Source organism: Castor canadensis, chromosome 13, assembly GCF_047511655.1.
Source record: "Castor canadensis chromosome 13, mCasCan1.hap1v2, whole genome shotgun sequence".
In the NCBI taxonomy this organism is placed as follows: Eukaryota; Metazoa; Chordata; class Mammalia; order Rodentia; family Castoridae; genus Castor; species Castor canadensis.
Genome location: NC_133398.1, coordinates 34,648,488 through 34,663,323, shown reverse-complemented (window position 1 = coordinate 34,663,323; position 14,836 = coordinate 34,648,488). Strand labels below are relative to the sequence as shown.

The 14,836-nt window shown below is 49.2% G+C and overlaps 1 protein-coding gene across 3 annotated transcripts in view; it reads right to left on the bottom strand.

Annotated features, from left to right (window-relative positions):
• Tbc1d2 (TBC1 domain family member 2) overlaps positions 1 to 13,957 on the bottom strand; it is a 37,366-nt gene extending 23,409 nt beyond the window's left edge. The window contains exons 1-3 of one of the 3 annotated variants that reach the window (XM_074051394.1): positions 13,442 to 13,957; positions 10,019 to 10,160; positions 4,393 to 4,537 (exon numbers count right to left, since the gene is read on the bottom strand). In XM_074051394.1, coding sequence (XP_073907495.1) covers positions 4,393 to 4,537; positions 10,019 to 10,160; positions 13,442 to 13,813 — 659 coding nt within the window. In that variant the 5' untranslated portion in view covers positions 13,814 to 13,957. Of the gene's footprint in view, positions 1 to 17; positions 119 to 4,392; positions 4,538 to 10,018; positions 10,161 to 13,441 lie in introns of those variants that run through there. The other 2 variants (XM_020180801.2, XM_020180805.2) reach the window with 2 other exon arrangements.
• Between the last annotated feature and the right edge of the window lie 879 nt (positions 13,958 to 14,836).

Here is a 14,836-nt window from a genome sequence, read left to right as displayed (position 1 = left end):
TATGCCCTGGCACACACCTTACTGCTTAAATAAGCGGGGTTGCCTCAGCCCCACCCTGCCGCTGGAACGTGAGCTCCATGCATGTCTGTTCTGCTGACTGGTGGGTTTAGAACAGTGCCTGAAATACAGAAAGTGCCTTGCATGTATTGAGCAAATGTTGAATGGACTTGACTAACTTTCTTGAAAATTCCATCTGATCTTGTAACTACTTCCCTCAAAGACCTTCAGTGGCTCCCAGTTCTGCTGAGATACACTGCAAATAACTAGCGTCCTTCACTCTCTTGCTCTCTCCTCCCACGCAGATCTACCCCTCTGCAGATGCAGTCGTCTGTCCTCCGACTCATGGCCTATGAGGAGCTTAGTGCACCCCATGCCCAGGCCACCCCTTGGCTAATTACTTGTCTAAGCTGAGGCCCTATGGTGTCACTCCTTTAAGAACTGGGCACTAAATACCTGGGACTGGGGTAGATGGACCTAGAGTCCAGGCTTAATAAATGTGTGGCTTACAAGAGGGAACTAGGTAACCCTAAAGGCTGGTCTCAGAGCACAGACCACAGAGAAATTCATAATAAGCCAGATGAAGGCAGCTCAATTGAGTTTACTGTAAAGAGATAAAAGCAGGGAGAGAAAATGATTCAGAAGTTTATTAGGTCAGTTTTTCAAACTTCAGGCTGTGCCCCTCTGGTAGACTGCAGAGTCAACTCAAGATCATGACCACAATGAAAAAACAAAACAAAACAAAAGGTGTCAGCATGCACCCCACCTTGCAAGAACTAACAGTTTGTGAATTACATCATATTTTACATACTAATTTGTGAGGTACTGATCTCCATTTCTCACCACAGTCATGGTCAACAGTGTGGAAAATCCTGCACTAGGAGGGCATGCACTAACGGGCAGCACAGTGTGGTGAGAAAAGAGGTGTCTACAGACCTCGGTTGAAGACCTGGCTTTGTTACATTAGCCTATGTGCAACACATACCTCTAGCAACATGGTGGACAAATGATTCTGAAAAACCCTCACTCCACAAATACCTAGATGCTGGAGAAATACAACACACAGTTTTAAAGTCCCTAGCTCAAGTCCCAGAAAAGGAAGGGAAATCCCCAGGAACTAAACAGGAAAAGGGATATGAGACTCAAGGAAGGCAGATGTACAGATCAGACTGCGTTCAGCAAGCCCTTCCTCCCTCCCTCATCTCCATGGAGTGCAGTACCATCCTTCTGTCTTCAGATGTTTGGTGGAATTCACCAGGGAAGCCATGTGTTTTCGAGGTTGTTGACTTCTAGTTGAATCTCTGTACTATTTACTGTTTACTATGTCTATTCAGTTTCTCTATTTCTTCTTGAGTCAATTCCACTAATTTGTGTCTTTCTAGGAATTTGTCCATTTCATCTAAATTATCAAATTTGTTGGCATACAGCTTTTCATAGTATTCCCTTACTGTCCTTTTCTTTTTCTTTTAAGACAGGGTCTTACTAGGTAGCCCAGACTAGCCTTAAACTTGCCAGGTAGCCCACGCTGGCCTCAAACACATAAACCTCCTCTTCTATCTCCCCTTGGGGCTTAGATTACAGATATGTGTCACCACACCCGGCCCTTTTTATTTCTCTAAGGTTGGTATTAATGCCTCCTTTTCTGTTCCTGACTTTAATAATTTGAGTTTTCTCCCTTTTCTTGGCTCATCTAGTTAAAAGTTGTCAGTTTTGTTGATCTTTTCAAAGAAAAACCATTTGATCTGAAACTTGGCTTTAAAACAAAAAATCCATTTTGGGGGTAAAGTTGGGTCCAAAGTAAGAAAAGAATGAGATTGTACCTTCATGGACTGATGGAAGGAAAAGTTTATCGGTTAAATTGAGAACAGAGAAGAAATTGAAGCCCAGCAGTCCTGGGAACTTGGTTAGGACTGAAGTCCTATTATAAAGTGCCGCTGAGCCCTTGGGATGTCTCTGTCCCCTTCCTAGTCCTTACTTTCCCCATTTAAAAATGGAAGAGTGGTGGGCACACTGAAAAAAGTAATGACGGCCATGGAGACTACTACTTACTGAGCACTACCATGCTAGGTCCTGTGGACCTCACAAACCACAAGTCATGAAAGCTCAGGGGACCCAGCAGGACAATCCCATAGCCGGACGTTGGGTGGGTGACTGTCACCACTGCCTACATTTCCCCTTGTGAGGAACCACAGATTCCCTAACATGTCCCAGGGCTGTGACTCATCACTCCTGGGGTGTGGGAGGGCATAGGAACCCCAACTTCAGGGCAGCGAGGAGCCTCCTAAGTCCTAGCACATTTCTTGTTTGGGATAGGGAGCGCTCCACTTTTGGACATAGGCCAGGTAGACACCACTCAGCCAAAACACTGTTCTTAGAAGAGGCACCTCTCTTTCATAAATTTATCAACTTTGCTTGGAGTGACTCATGGACCATTTTCTATGTAGGGTTAGCCCTAGTCTGAAAGGCCTAGGCAGCACAGGTGACGGTCATGAAGACTTCTTTGGAGGGATAACTTTGGGCAACCCAGTTATCCTCCCTGAGCCTCAGTTTCTCATCTGCAATGGGGATGACGAACATATCCACAACAAACACCGGCTGGTCCTTCCATGGGCTAAGTTATGAGCTAAACACAATAATGCATTCTACTCATTTCATCTTCACAACAGCCCAACTAAGAAAGTACTATTATCAGTCCACCGGACAGTAGGCAGAACTGAAACTCTAAGAGGATAAGTAACCGAAGCAGGGACCTGGTAAGTGCTGAGCTGAGCATCAGACCTAGATGTCTGACTTCATGGCTTGAGAGCTTACCATGTAATAACACCACTGCACAAGTCACCAAGAGCACAAGCTTCTAGCACAGTCCTGAGGGTCACCTCTGCTCACTCAGCACAACAACAAGTTCCAAGGCCTGCTGGGGCCTGGGGGTGCGAGACACAGAGGAAGCTCTGGCCTTACCACGTTGTCTGGGGCCCTCAGCAATGCAGGGCACTCCTCTTGCAAGGTTGCCTCACATCTTCTGTGGCTATCACAAGTGACGGAAGGAAGTGCCTAAGTGATGCTCTGAAACTTCCTTCCTTTCTGTCTCCTCATGCCCTCTGTTCCACTTCTGCTGCTGCGACCTCCATCAGGCACAGCCTGGCCTCACCTTGGTGACAGGTAGACTTCTCAGGCTTCCTCTTCCCCACAGCATGCCTGCAGTGCACCTAGTACCCCTCAGCTTCTCCCCAGAGATGAGCCCCTGCAGGCCCCCTTGCCTCCTGGGTGGGCTCAACCATGCCCCATGCCCCCTACACCTTTCTCCAACTCAGATCTTTCTTCTGGGCTCTAGCACCTCTCTCCAAATGCCTGTGTGGTAGCACTGCCCCCAGTGAGTGGGCCCCAAAGGACACTCATCTTCTTTTCTCTAAAATCTGCTTCAGCACCCTCTTAGTCAACAAGTCACTGAAGCCACAGAGGAATACACTGTGCCTCAGTCACACAGCTGGGGTCCCCCCAATCCAAATCCAGCGAGCAATCTGTTCTGCCCTCTAAGCAGACCAAGTTCATTTGAAGTTCACAGAGAACATAAACAGCCTAATGGGATCAGTATTGGGTGCAGTGTGAATTCCATTTCTGCAAAAATGGCAGCCACACCCAACTCTTATCACCTGCTTGTGAGTGTCAGGCCCAGCTGTGAAGCAGTTTGCAGGCCTTCGGTCTTTTAGGCTTTACTCTAACCTTGCAAGGCAAGCACCGCTATATTCAATTTACTAAACAGGGTAAGTGATGCACAGAGGAAGCAAACACTTGCTAAGGGTGGCACAGTCCATTGCTAACGGAACTGGGATCTAGGCTCAGGCTACACTGCAACCTTTCATGCCACTGTCTAAGACAAAGCCTGGCAACAGGAAAGGCTATACATAGTACCTGATTAAGTGAAAAAGTAGCTCACATAGTTGACATGCAATAAGTAACACGTTACAAGTGAATCATTTGATGTGATCGACCTTTGTGAAACCATCACATTCTGCTCCATTCAGTATGATCTCAATTATGCATCCATATACACAGAGAATGCAGAGGAAAGAGACCAACCACTAAACATGTCTGTCTGTGTGATAAGATTAAAGGTCACTTTTCATTTATTTGCTTGTTTGGTTGGGTTTGGAGATAGGGTATCACTATGTAGCCCAGGCTGGCCTCAAACTCACCATACTTCTGCCTCAGCTTCCTGAGTGCTGGAACTACAGGAGCTTGCCACCATGCCCAGATATTTTAAAGTAACAACGTGATTAATTGAAAGTAAAGCCCATAGCCCTGCCCTCATGCTGCCTCCCTGCAAGACCGCATCAAATGGAGCTCCACAGAAGGGGCTGCTTGAGGCCTGGTCCCCCTTGCCCCACTGGCACTTACTGTATTTCAGTTCCCAGATGCTTGAGGGAGATGTTCTGAAGGGCCAAGTGCATGGCAGGGGCCGGCTGCAAGGCAGCCGCTGCACCCACAAGCCCAGTGGGCGTTTTCACAGGACACAGCTCCTCCAGCTCTGCCTCCTCTTGCCCTGGGGAGCAAAGGACAGGCAATCAATCCATGGGCACTGAACATGGAAGGCTCAGTCTAGACCCAAGAGCACGCAGGGTTTGGGCAGTTTCCTAGCAAGCAAGCCTGCCCTTCAGATTAACAGCAGCAAAAGAGGCTTTCCCAGCATGCTCTGCAGTCTGGAACATGACACATTTGGCTGGTGCAGCCCTCCTGAAAATCCCTTAACAATATGTACACCTGCAGATAACCCTACATCTGAGAATCCGGTCTAAAGAAGTCTGAAGGGCACAGAAAACTTGAGGCACCAAGGGATTTGTCCCAGCATTGTTTGCAATAGCCTCAAATTGGAAATCCTGTAAAGATCTAAAAACTTGGGACCATGCTAGGTCACTCATGATGCCTTCATCCAATGGAATATTACTCAACCATGCAAACCAATGTTAATAAAGAATGCGTAAGGACACAAGGAAGCCAGGTATGGTGGTACACACCTGTAATCCCAGCACTTGAGAGGCTGAAGCAAAAGGATTGAGTTTGAAGCCAACCTCCTATCTCAAAAAAGCCAACACAAAGACACACAGACACACACACGCAGAACATGCATGGGAAAGAATATAAGATGGAAGAGGCCAGATTAAAGAACTGGAGTTAATTGTGTGATCCCACTTGCACAGAAAAAGCTTCAAAGAAGTATGTTCTGTAATCATAGCAGTGGTTAGAGTTGTACGATGGGGTTAGAAGTGAGAAGCCACTCTCATGTTTTACTGTTTTCCCAAGTTTTCTATAGGAAACATGGCTTACTTTTATAAATAGAAAATGAGCATATAGTCATCAAAAACATGCTTATAAAGAGTTTTAAAGAGAGAGAGAGATTTTAAAACACAGGGTAGTCTTAGGGTCATAGTACTAAGTACCAAAAAGCAAAGTAAGAGCAACTGGTCTTATTATATGACCCAAAGTACACTTAAACAAAAGGAGGTATACAAGGTCACAGCGCAGTGTTCACATCAGCTGTCTCTAGTTGATAGGCTTAGGGATGCTTTGTCTCCTGCATAACTGTTTTCCAAACATTCTGCTTAAACAAGAATTTTCGTAGAGCGAGTGATTTCAACATGTTTAATGTTAAGGAAAGTTTCCAGACTGGGAAACAACACTTGAAGTGTAAGAGAGAAAAGGGTAACATGTTTAGCAGTTGCTATGGAGCCGGGTGCCTGTAGCTCACACCTGTAGTCCTAGCTATTCCAAAGGCAGAGATCAGAAGGATCGTGGTTCAAAGCCAGCCCCCAGGCAAATAGTTCACAAGACCCTATCTTGATTTAAAAAAAAAACCCATCAAGTGGTAAGAGCACCTACCTAGCAAGCAGCAAGTGTGAGGCCCTGAGTTCAAACTTACTATGGAGAGTTTATAAAAAGTGGAAAAGAGCCAGCAGACATGTTTCTCTTGGAACCCTCTTACTGAGAGGGTGAAACATTAAGGGGTGGAGGAAATCTGTTTGTGTATTACATCTAAAAATTTGGCAATTGTTGAAACAACAATGCACAATATGTTGGCTAGTTCCCAGTAGGAATTAGCCAGATGGTCAGGCTGGCCAGTACTTAGCAGTACTTTCTAAAGTCCTCCCTTCTACACACCCTTCCACCAAACAGACCAGGCCGGGGAAGTGAAAGGAGGCAAAGCTGCAGAAGCTCACAGTTAAGGAGTGGGAAGGGGCACAGTGGACAGGTGGGTAGGAGCTAGGGCACAGTGCCATTCTGGGAGATAGAGATAGGGTCCTTCCAACTCAAGTCAAGGAGGGCATCCTGGAGGAAGCACTGGAGCCAGGCCTGGATGGCTAGAGCTGACTTGGACCTGCAGGAGGAACTAGGATGGCTTGTCGTGTATGAAGTATAGGTACAGGCAGCAGTAAGGGGTTCTGGTGCCAGAGCTGAGCAGGTGGGTGGTAACCCAGGGGGAAGGGGCTGGAAGGCCACATGGGAGGAGTGTGGCTCAGGGGCTGAATCTCATTTGGCTGGAAAAGCTGAGCTCCCCCCTCCAAGGTTTGAGCAGAAGCCTCCAGTACTGAACCTGTTGTGTTTTTTCTGCCTTTAGCTGGAAGGTCTGTGACAACACTCTGCTTCCATAAGGAGGGTGCTATGACCTGGTTGCAAATCACTTTCTTAAATAGTCAGGAAGGAAATCACTGTCTTAAAAAAACAAAACAAAACAAAACAAAACCCAGGGAGGAGCTGGGGAAGTGGCTCAAGCGGTAGAGCACCTGTGTAGCAGGTAGGAGACCCTGAGTTCAAACCCTAGTACCACCCAAAAAAAAAAAAAGTTATAAATGCTAAAAAGCTATAGCAACGGTGCCCTGAAGATTGTTCATGGGCTGTGTCACAGCTCTTTTTACAGGATGGTGTCTCTGACTCAAAGTCAGCAGTGGGTCAGGAGGTCTGCATTGGCCTGGAGCAGTCCCTGGTTCCTCAGGAAGGGTGGAGTCTGCAGAGGTGGGGCAGCCTGCTCCACAGCCAATCCATGGCTCACTGGCTTGCTCAAGACTCCAGCAAGGCTTTTCTGAGAATCGGGGAAGGCTTCTGCTCAAGCCTGAACCTCTGGGTGGTACAGACTTGGTTATCATGGAACAGAAAGGCCTCAGGAGGGACAGCCCACACCTCCACTTCCTGTGTCTCCTGCTAGCCTCTTCCCTGGGAGTTCAGCACCCTGGTCACACTGTAACCACATGGTCTGCCCCTGTGCCCACAGCAGGCTGGTCCCAAACAGGCCAGGCCACGTGTGTTGAAGCAAAGCATATGTGAATTAAGAACTTGGACCAGGTTTGCTGCAGCAGAAAGGAACCTGTGGAGTCCCAAGCCAGTTTTGAAAAACCCAATTCTTTATATTTCAGTCAAACACATGCAGGAAGGAGGATTTCTCCTACTTGCTTCTAGACTGAGGCTGACTTTTGGCAATCGCGTCAACTCAGGCTGCAATTTTCTGCATAGCCAGGGTTGTCTGGCTGTCTGGTGGCAGAGGAGTGGGGGCTGGGTTAGAAGTACAGGTACAAAGAAACCCTTCCAAAGGCTACCCAAAGAATTGCTGGCGATTGTTAGCAACAATGAAAACAGCAGTTATATGACAGTAATAGTGTGTGTGTATGTGTGTGTGTGTGTGTGTGTGTGTATGCCTATGATTTCGACAGAACATATTATGTGTGTACTGTTATGATAGCAATAAAGCACGTGTGCTATTATGATAGTAATAGCCTGTGTATGTGTGCTATTGTGACAGTAACAGTGTATACACACATACACATATATAGTATTATTAGGACTGTCACCATGTATTTTATATTTATCATGGACTTTATATTCTTTTCTTCAATTCATCATAAAGTGCAATCTTTTTACCTAACATTCACTCTATAAATGTCCAATGTGCTAAGGATAGCACCAAGGACTGGGGACACAGGTGACAAAAAAATGGTTCCTACCATTAAGGGTAATGAGTGGAGACTGACAAGGACACTGGGAATCAAAACATGATGTGACAGGCCTCCTTAGTCATGCTTAAAAGCGTCAAGGGGCTGGCAGAGTGGCTGAAGTGGTAGAGCACCTGCTTAGCAAGTATAAGGCCCTGAGTTCAAAGTCCAGTGCCCTCAAAAAAAAAAAAGAGAGAGAAATTTATAGCTGGGCGCTGGTGGCTCACACCTGTAATCCTAGCTACTCAGGAGGAAGGGATCAGGAGGATTGAGATTCAAAGCCAGCGCAGGCAAATAGTTCTCAAGACCCTATCCCAAAAAAAAACCATCACAAAAAAAGGACCCGTGGGGTGGCTCAAGGTGTATAGGCCCTGAGTTCAAAGTCCAGTACCACCAAAAGAAAAAAGAAAAAAGAGTGTTGAGGGCATATACCTAGTGCAGCTGGCAAAGTCGCAGAAGGTGTCCAAGAGGGGGCCAATAGGATGGGCAGCAACAACAGAGCTTTGCCTAAGAGAGTAAGCAGGAGTTCGCCAGGCAAAGCAGAGGGAGCCAAAGCACAGCACGGGGGCACCCAGGGGCACTGGTCGAATGTCATCAGGGATGAGCCCTGGGCGCCATGCCAGGACCTGGCCCATCTGGGTGTCGAGATCAGTTTTTCACTTTAAAAAGCACACTCAGGCTACAGGGGGACACAGGCTCAGACACAGGCCTGGACATGGGGACACTGGAGAGGAGGCTGCTGTGATTGTCCAGTTGAGAGATGAGGTCTGAGCCAAGCAACGGCAGTGAGGAGGCCTGGGAGCTGATGTGTAGGTCAGAGGGCAAGAGGGTCCAGGACAGTGCCCTTCTGGACTGGTAGCCAAGATTCAGGAAGAGCAGAGAGCAACTGGCCGCTGCTGGAGCAACTGGGAAACCAGGGGTCACATAGTGAGGGGCGGACACTGATGGACAGACACGGTTGCCTGTGTCTGCCCCTCGGTGTTGGACATTCCAAGAACTGGGGACAGAAGTTCAGGAGGCATTTGCCACAAGTCCTGCCTTTGTCTATTCAGCCTCCCTGTTCACTAAGGTGACTTGGTGCTGGGATCCGACCAGCAATCCTCTTGGAAGGGCAGCTTGGGGTGGGTCCTCCCTATTCTGAAACCTACCAATTGAGTTTCTGACTGTGGCATGGTAATGGGAGGGTATGATCTCTCGGGTTCCTCCGTGCCAAGATATTCTAGAACTTGGAATCAAGACACTTCATTTGTGGCCAGGCATGGTGAATCATGCCATAATCCCAGCACTTGGGAGGCAGAAGCAAGAGGATTGAGAGTTCAAGGCCAGCCTGGGTTACAAAATGAGACCCTCTCTTGAAAACCAAGGGCATGGGATATAGCTCAGTGATAAAGCACTTGCCTAGCATGTGCAAGGCTCTGGGTTTGATTCCCTGCACCATAAAAAGTAACAAACGGAAGGAAGGAAGGAAGGAAGGAAGGAAGGAGGAAACTTTACCTGTGAGTCACGTGGGACAAATGAGTCTGTCCTCTGGAACACCAGGCTAGTAAAGTCACTTGTACCCAGCTCACAGCACAAAAGCACGTGTATAAGAAGGCCCAACACTGCATGTTCTCATTGATCCTCCTCATCGCAGCTCTGTGCAAGCTTCATTTCTTAAGACATCCTTGAATTGTCATCGTATCAGTAGCTAATGTCTACAGGGCTCTGACAAGATACAGGCATTGCTCTAACCCTCTGAGGCACTCATAACCCACTGATCCTCATAACAACTCTAAGAAATAGGTATAATTCACTAACCTCATTTTATAGGGAAGGAAACTGAAGCTCAGGCAGTTGGTGCAACTTGCCTAATATCACACGGAGTTAGTATCTGCACAGGCAGCTTGGCCTCAGAGCCATGTTCCTACCCTAACTGATCCCTGGCTCTCAGCCTCCTTTTCAGAGGGCTCCTCCTACTCATTCCCAGCAGCAGGGGAAAGGGTTGCTTCTCCCCCCTCCCCCCCGCCGAGCCCTGGGTGTGTGGTAGGAGGCCAGTCCATTGGTACCTAGCTCAAGGTGTAAGGTGGGCCCATTCCCAGCCAGGGAAGCAGCAGGAGCAGCAGGAGGTGCGGGCGGGCTGCTGTGGAACTCCCAGCGCTTCATCTGCAGCTGCTGCAGCCAGTACAGCATCACTTCCTTGGTGGCAGCCTGAGGAGCACAAGGATTAATTGGCAAGGCACTATGCCTACAGGTTGGCACTGGGAGTGGCTGTGGGGAAGATCATGGGAAGGCTTAGGAACTCTGTGCTTGCCAGAAAAAATACCATTAATGTGGGTTGTCAGTCATCTTGGAAACACCACATGCCTCTTGGCCACAGAAGACAATCAGGCTCTGGTCTCCCATCAGAGGTTCCTTAACTTCTCTGGGCCTCAGTTTCCTCATTTGTTAACAAAACACCCATTTCATACAGTGGTTATGAGGATGAAATGAGATGAGGGAAATAAGGTGCCCAGCACAGTCCTTGACATACAGCAAGTGCTCAAAATGTGCTCAGGGAATAGAGGTGCTGAGAGAGATAGAAAGAGCTTTGGAACTGTGACTTGTGTGGGCCCTGGCACTGTCACTTCTCTCTGTGCAGCACCTCATGTCTTAGCTGCCTTTCTGTGGAATGGAGATACTCTCTCCTGCTGTGGAATCCTGGATATGAATGGAAACTAAAAAGCCACATATATACTGTGACAATGTGGTGGCACCCGCCAGGGTCTTCAGCATTCCAAACAAGTTAACAGTTGATCCAGTCATTCATTTTCCAGCACTGGACAGTCCAAATTCCCACCTTCACATCCAGTAACTCATAGGGTCCTCCAAGAAGGACTCAAAGTGGGAGTGACCAGGACTTTGTACAGGTGGAGACACAAAGGCTCTGAACAGGCATGTGGGGTAGCACTGGTCCCAGAACTCAGAGCTCCCACTTCTAGACTGGTTACAACTCTGTCATAATTTGTGGCCAGGAGATGTGTGGCTTACGTAAAGAAGACATGAGATCATGGGGGCACAGAGGACAGGCAGCTCGGTGGGAGTGGATGGATGGTGAGCCTCACCCAGCTGCCCACAATCAAGGTCACATGAGAATAGCTGCAGACTACATGGCAACAGGGGGCAAACTCCCCCTCTCAAGAGGGCCACAGACGAGGAGTGACTGGGATCGGGAGGGAGAGTTCATGAACCAGGCCCTCAGCCTGCTGTGTGGGTATCAAGCTCAAATGACACAAACCAGTCTTTTTTCTCCATACACTGTCCCTCAGAGACCTCAGCCCCTCCCAGGATGTCACTATGACCTTAAAGCTAGCGAGCTCCAACCGAATCCAAACATTACATAATTCACAGGTATATACTGAGCACCTACTCAGTGTATCAGACTGTTCTAGACAATAGAGATACCGTGGTGAGCCAACACTCATGGTCCCTGTTCACACTGCAGTACATCAAGTGGCCCTTAGTTCACCCAGCCACAAAGTCTACTGCAGGGAACATATACCTCAAGTCTTCACCCTGAGATTCCTCTTGTCAGTGATGACCCAGCCAGGCAGCCAGCCAGTTACTCCAGCTATCCCCGCCCTCTCGTCATTCTACTTCCTTACATCTCTGGACATCTGCCTCCCTTCCTGGGCTGCAGCTCTAGCTCAGTCACCATTCCCTCATAGTTGCCTCCCAATGGGCTCCCTGACTGCCTGCCTCACCTTTCCCTAGTTTGTTCTCTGCCCAAGAGCCAGGCTGAGCTTTCCAAACATTCTGACCTCAAGGGTTCCTTGCTAGCAGCTCTTAGACAACTTCCACAGCTGGGAGGACAAAGTTCAAGCCTCTTAGCGTAACTCATGAATGCCCACCCCCAACTCTTCAAAATGCTCTGCAGTTTTGTTTTTTCTTGTGGTACTTAGGGGTTAAATTCAGGGTCTAGCACTTGCTAAATAGGCAATCTACTACTTGAGCCACTCAGCCAGCCCTATGTTACATTCCTCTAAGGCAGAGTCTTGATCTATAGCCCAGACTGGCCTTAAATTCACCATTCTCCTACCACAGCCTCCCTTGTATTGGGATTCCAGGCATATGCCACCAAGCTCGGTTTCTAACTGAAGCTTTTGGACCCCCCCCCCTATGAGTTGCCAGGCTCCTGTGATTTGCCTGGACATTGGTGGCTACATTGTGTTTTCTCATCTTTGCTCATGGAGCTCTCTTGGTCTGGAACATCCTTCTCCCTCTTCTCTGCTAGTCAAAAATCTTTCTTTCAAGCCTCAGAGATGCCTTTCTGGATAGCCCCTCCCTGTCCTGCCATACTTTTCTTACCCGGCTTATAGTGTCTCTATAGGACATTTTACGGTGCTTGCCAGTTTCCCCTCAGTCTGTCCCACCACATCTCAAGCTGTTTGAGCATTGGGGGGGAAGAGGGGGAGGGCAGGTCTGACTTGTTCCACACCTCAGAGCATAGCTCAGAGCCAGGCATATTTTTTTTTAAATATATTTTTAGCCAACCTTACAATTTAGTGGTTTTTTTTTTTTCATTCATTTATTCACATGTACCTACATTGTTTGGGTCATTTCTCCTCCTCCCCCCCTCCCCCCCTTCCTGGCAGAACCTGTTCTGCCCTTATCTCTAATTTTGTCGAAGAGAAGACGTAAGCATACAGGCACATTCTTGTATTAATGGAATAGTAAAGGCCATTTGTTGGGACACTGTGGAAGGGGACACATGACCTGGGACACACATGTCTTCTAAAATGACTTTATGGGCCTGAAACTCCTGGTTTCCATTATTTTAGCTGAGTCCCCCAGTCTGGCCACCAGCCAAACCCCACCAGTAAAGGAGAACTAGACATGTGGGCATCCAGAGATGGAGATGGAGGGGAGGCTACCTCTGTGAAACCCACAGAACTCCTAGCCCACATCGTCTTTCAATTAAGTGATGGACACCTCTGTGTATGTATGTGTTCCTTTAACAAACACTAAGCACCTATTAGTTCAGACATGCCCAGATGAATAATCTAAGCGATCAGTGAAACCTACGTGTTTACCTTCCCAAAACAACAAGTGCATGAGAATCCTGGCCTTGAGGATTGCAAGCCCGGTCTTATAAATGTACTTCAGTCCCAAGTAAGAAAGTTAAGGTCACTGCGTAGTTAGGAACTCCCAAAAGTAAAGTTTTGATACATCACTGAGAGGTACAAAATTTACAGGATTCCAGGTGCAGACCACATTACTCTAAACACCTGATCTCGGGCAACTTACTTCGTCTCTCAATGACTCAGTTTCCCGATCCGTATGAGTCTCTTATTCCTGTCTGCGGCGACGCAGTGAGGAAATGGGCAACAGTGCACCAGTGCACTTTGGAAAGCCCAAGACCCAGGACACCCTGGGTGATCCCTGTTGCAGTCAATTTACGGCGACGACACACCTGCGCCCAGCTCGGAAGGAGGGAAACCAGTTGCATTTACCTTCAGGGTAATAACCCTGCTGGGGGTCTTGATTTCGAAAGTGCCCTCCTCGGCGTCCGCTTTGCAGTCAAAGATCGCAGCGGAGAGGTCGATACTGTCCAAAGGATTAGCATCCTGCGCTGTCCGAGAGTAGTACAGGTGGCATTTCCTCTCGTCGTAGAAGAACCAGCGCGATTTCCAGCCCCGGATGGGTCCTTTGCCGCCAAACTTACTTAAATACCCGCAGAGTTTCTTGGGGGCCGCCTCTTGGGATCGGGCGCAGCAATTGGTCTCCTCGGGAGCTACCTCGGGGCCGCTGGCCAAGCTGGGGAACTCTTCGGACTCGGGGGGAGAAGGCGCAGACTCGGGGGCGCCCATTGCGGAGCCCTCCATCGTGGGTAGGCGGCCACCGCGGAGGGACGAAGGACCACAGAGCCCAAATCTCAGGACTCAACTCGCACCCTTCAAGAGGGAAACACCTGAGGGGGCGGGGCCAGACTGGACTCCGCCCCCCAGGGGAGGAGCGAGGGCCTCGGCTATGCGCCGGAAAGAACGCAAACCTGATTTGGTTGGCCAGCCCCGCCCTCGCCTCGCCCCGCCTCCGCCTCGCCCCGCCTCCTGCGGTTCCTCCTAGGCCCGCCCACTTCCGGCTTTTCATCCAAGCCCGTCAGCCATCTTTGCTGAGGGCAGATGTGGCGTGTGGGGCGGAACTCGTTTAAAACGTGGTGGCGCTGGGGCAGGTTAACGATGTGGAGAGATACGGCGAGACTCGCCAGTCCGTGGCTATGTCCCTGGTAGTTCGCAAGTAACGCAGAAGCATGGCTCCTCCTTCCGCTTCATAGACCGCCCGCCTCTTCCCTCCAGGTACCGCCCCGGCCACCGTCGGACGGCGCATCATGCAGCCATTGGCCAAGAGGGAGCCTCTACTTCCGGTGCTGCTCGGGTCGCGTTCCTAGTACCTCTTCTCCGCTGTGTTTGTGAAGCTCCCCAGAGACTCAGCGCATCGCCTTCCTGCGCCTCTGCTGGCCGCCGCGGCCTCCGTCTCTGTCCTGGCTCCCATCGCCTCCTTGGAACGCTGGCCACATGGCTCCGGGCGTCCAGGCCCGGCCGTTGCACTGCGGCACCCTCGGGCGTGGTTGGGCTCAGTACGTTCTGTAAATCAAAAGTGCCCAGGGTCACTTGCGCAACCTCCTGCCTCATTTTACCTTTTTCCCTTCGGTTTTTTCCCTAGGACCGTGCAGCCCATCCTGCTCACCTTTCTATAGGGGCTTCACTGTCTTCTCTTCCCTTCAGCCTCCCTAGCAAATGTGAAGCCCCGAGTTCAAACCCCAATACACCGGCCCCCCCCCCCAAAAAAAGGGGTGGGGTAAGGGCGACGGCTCTGGACTGTTACTTGCATGGGTTTCAGGTTCTGGA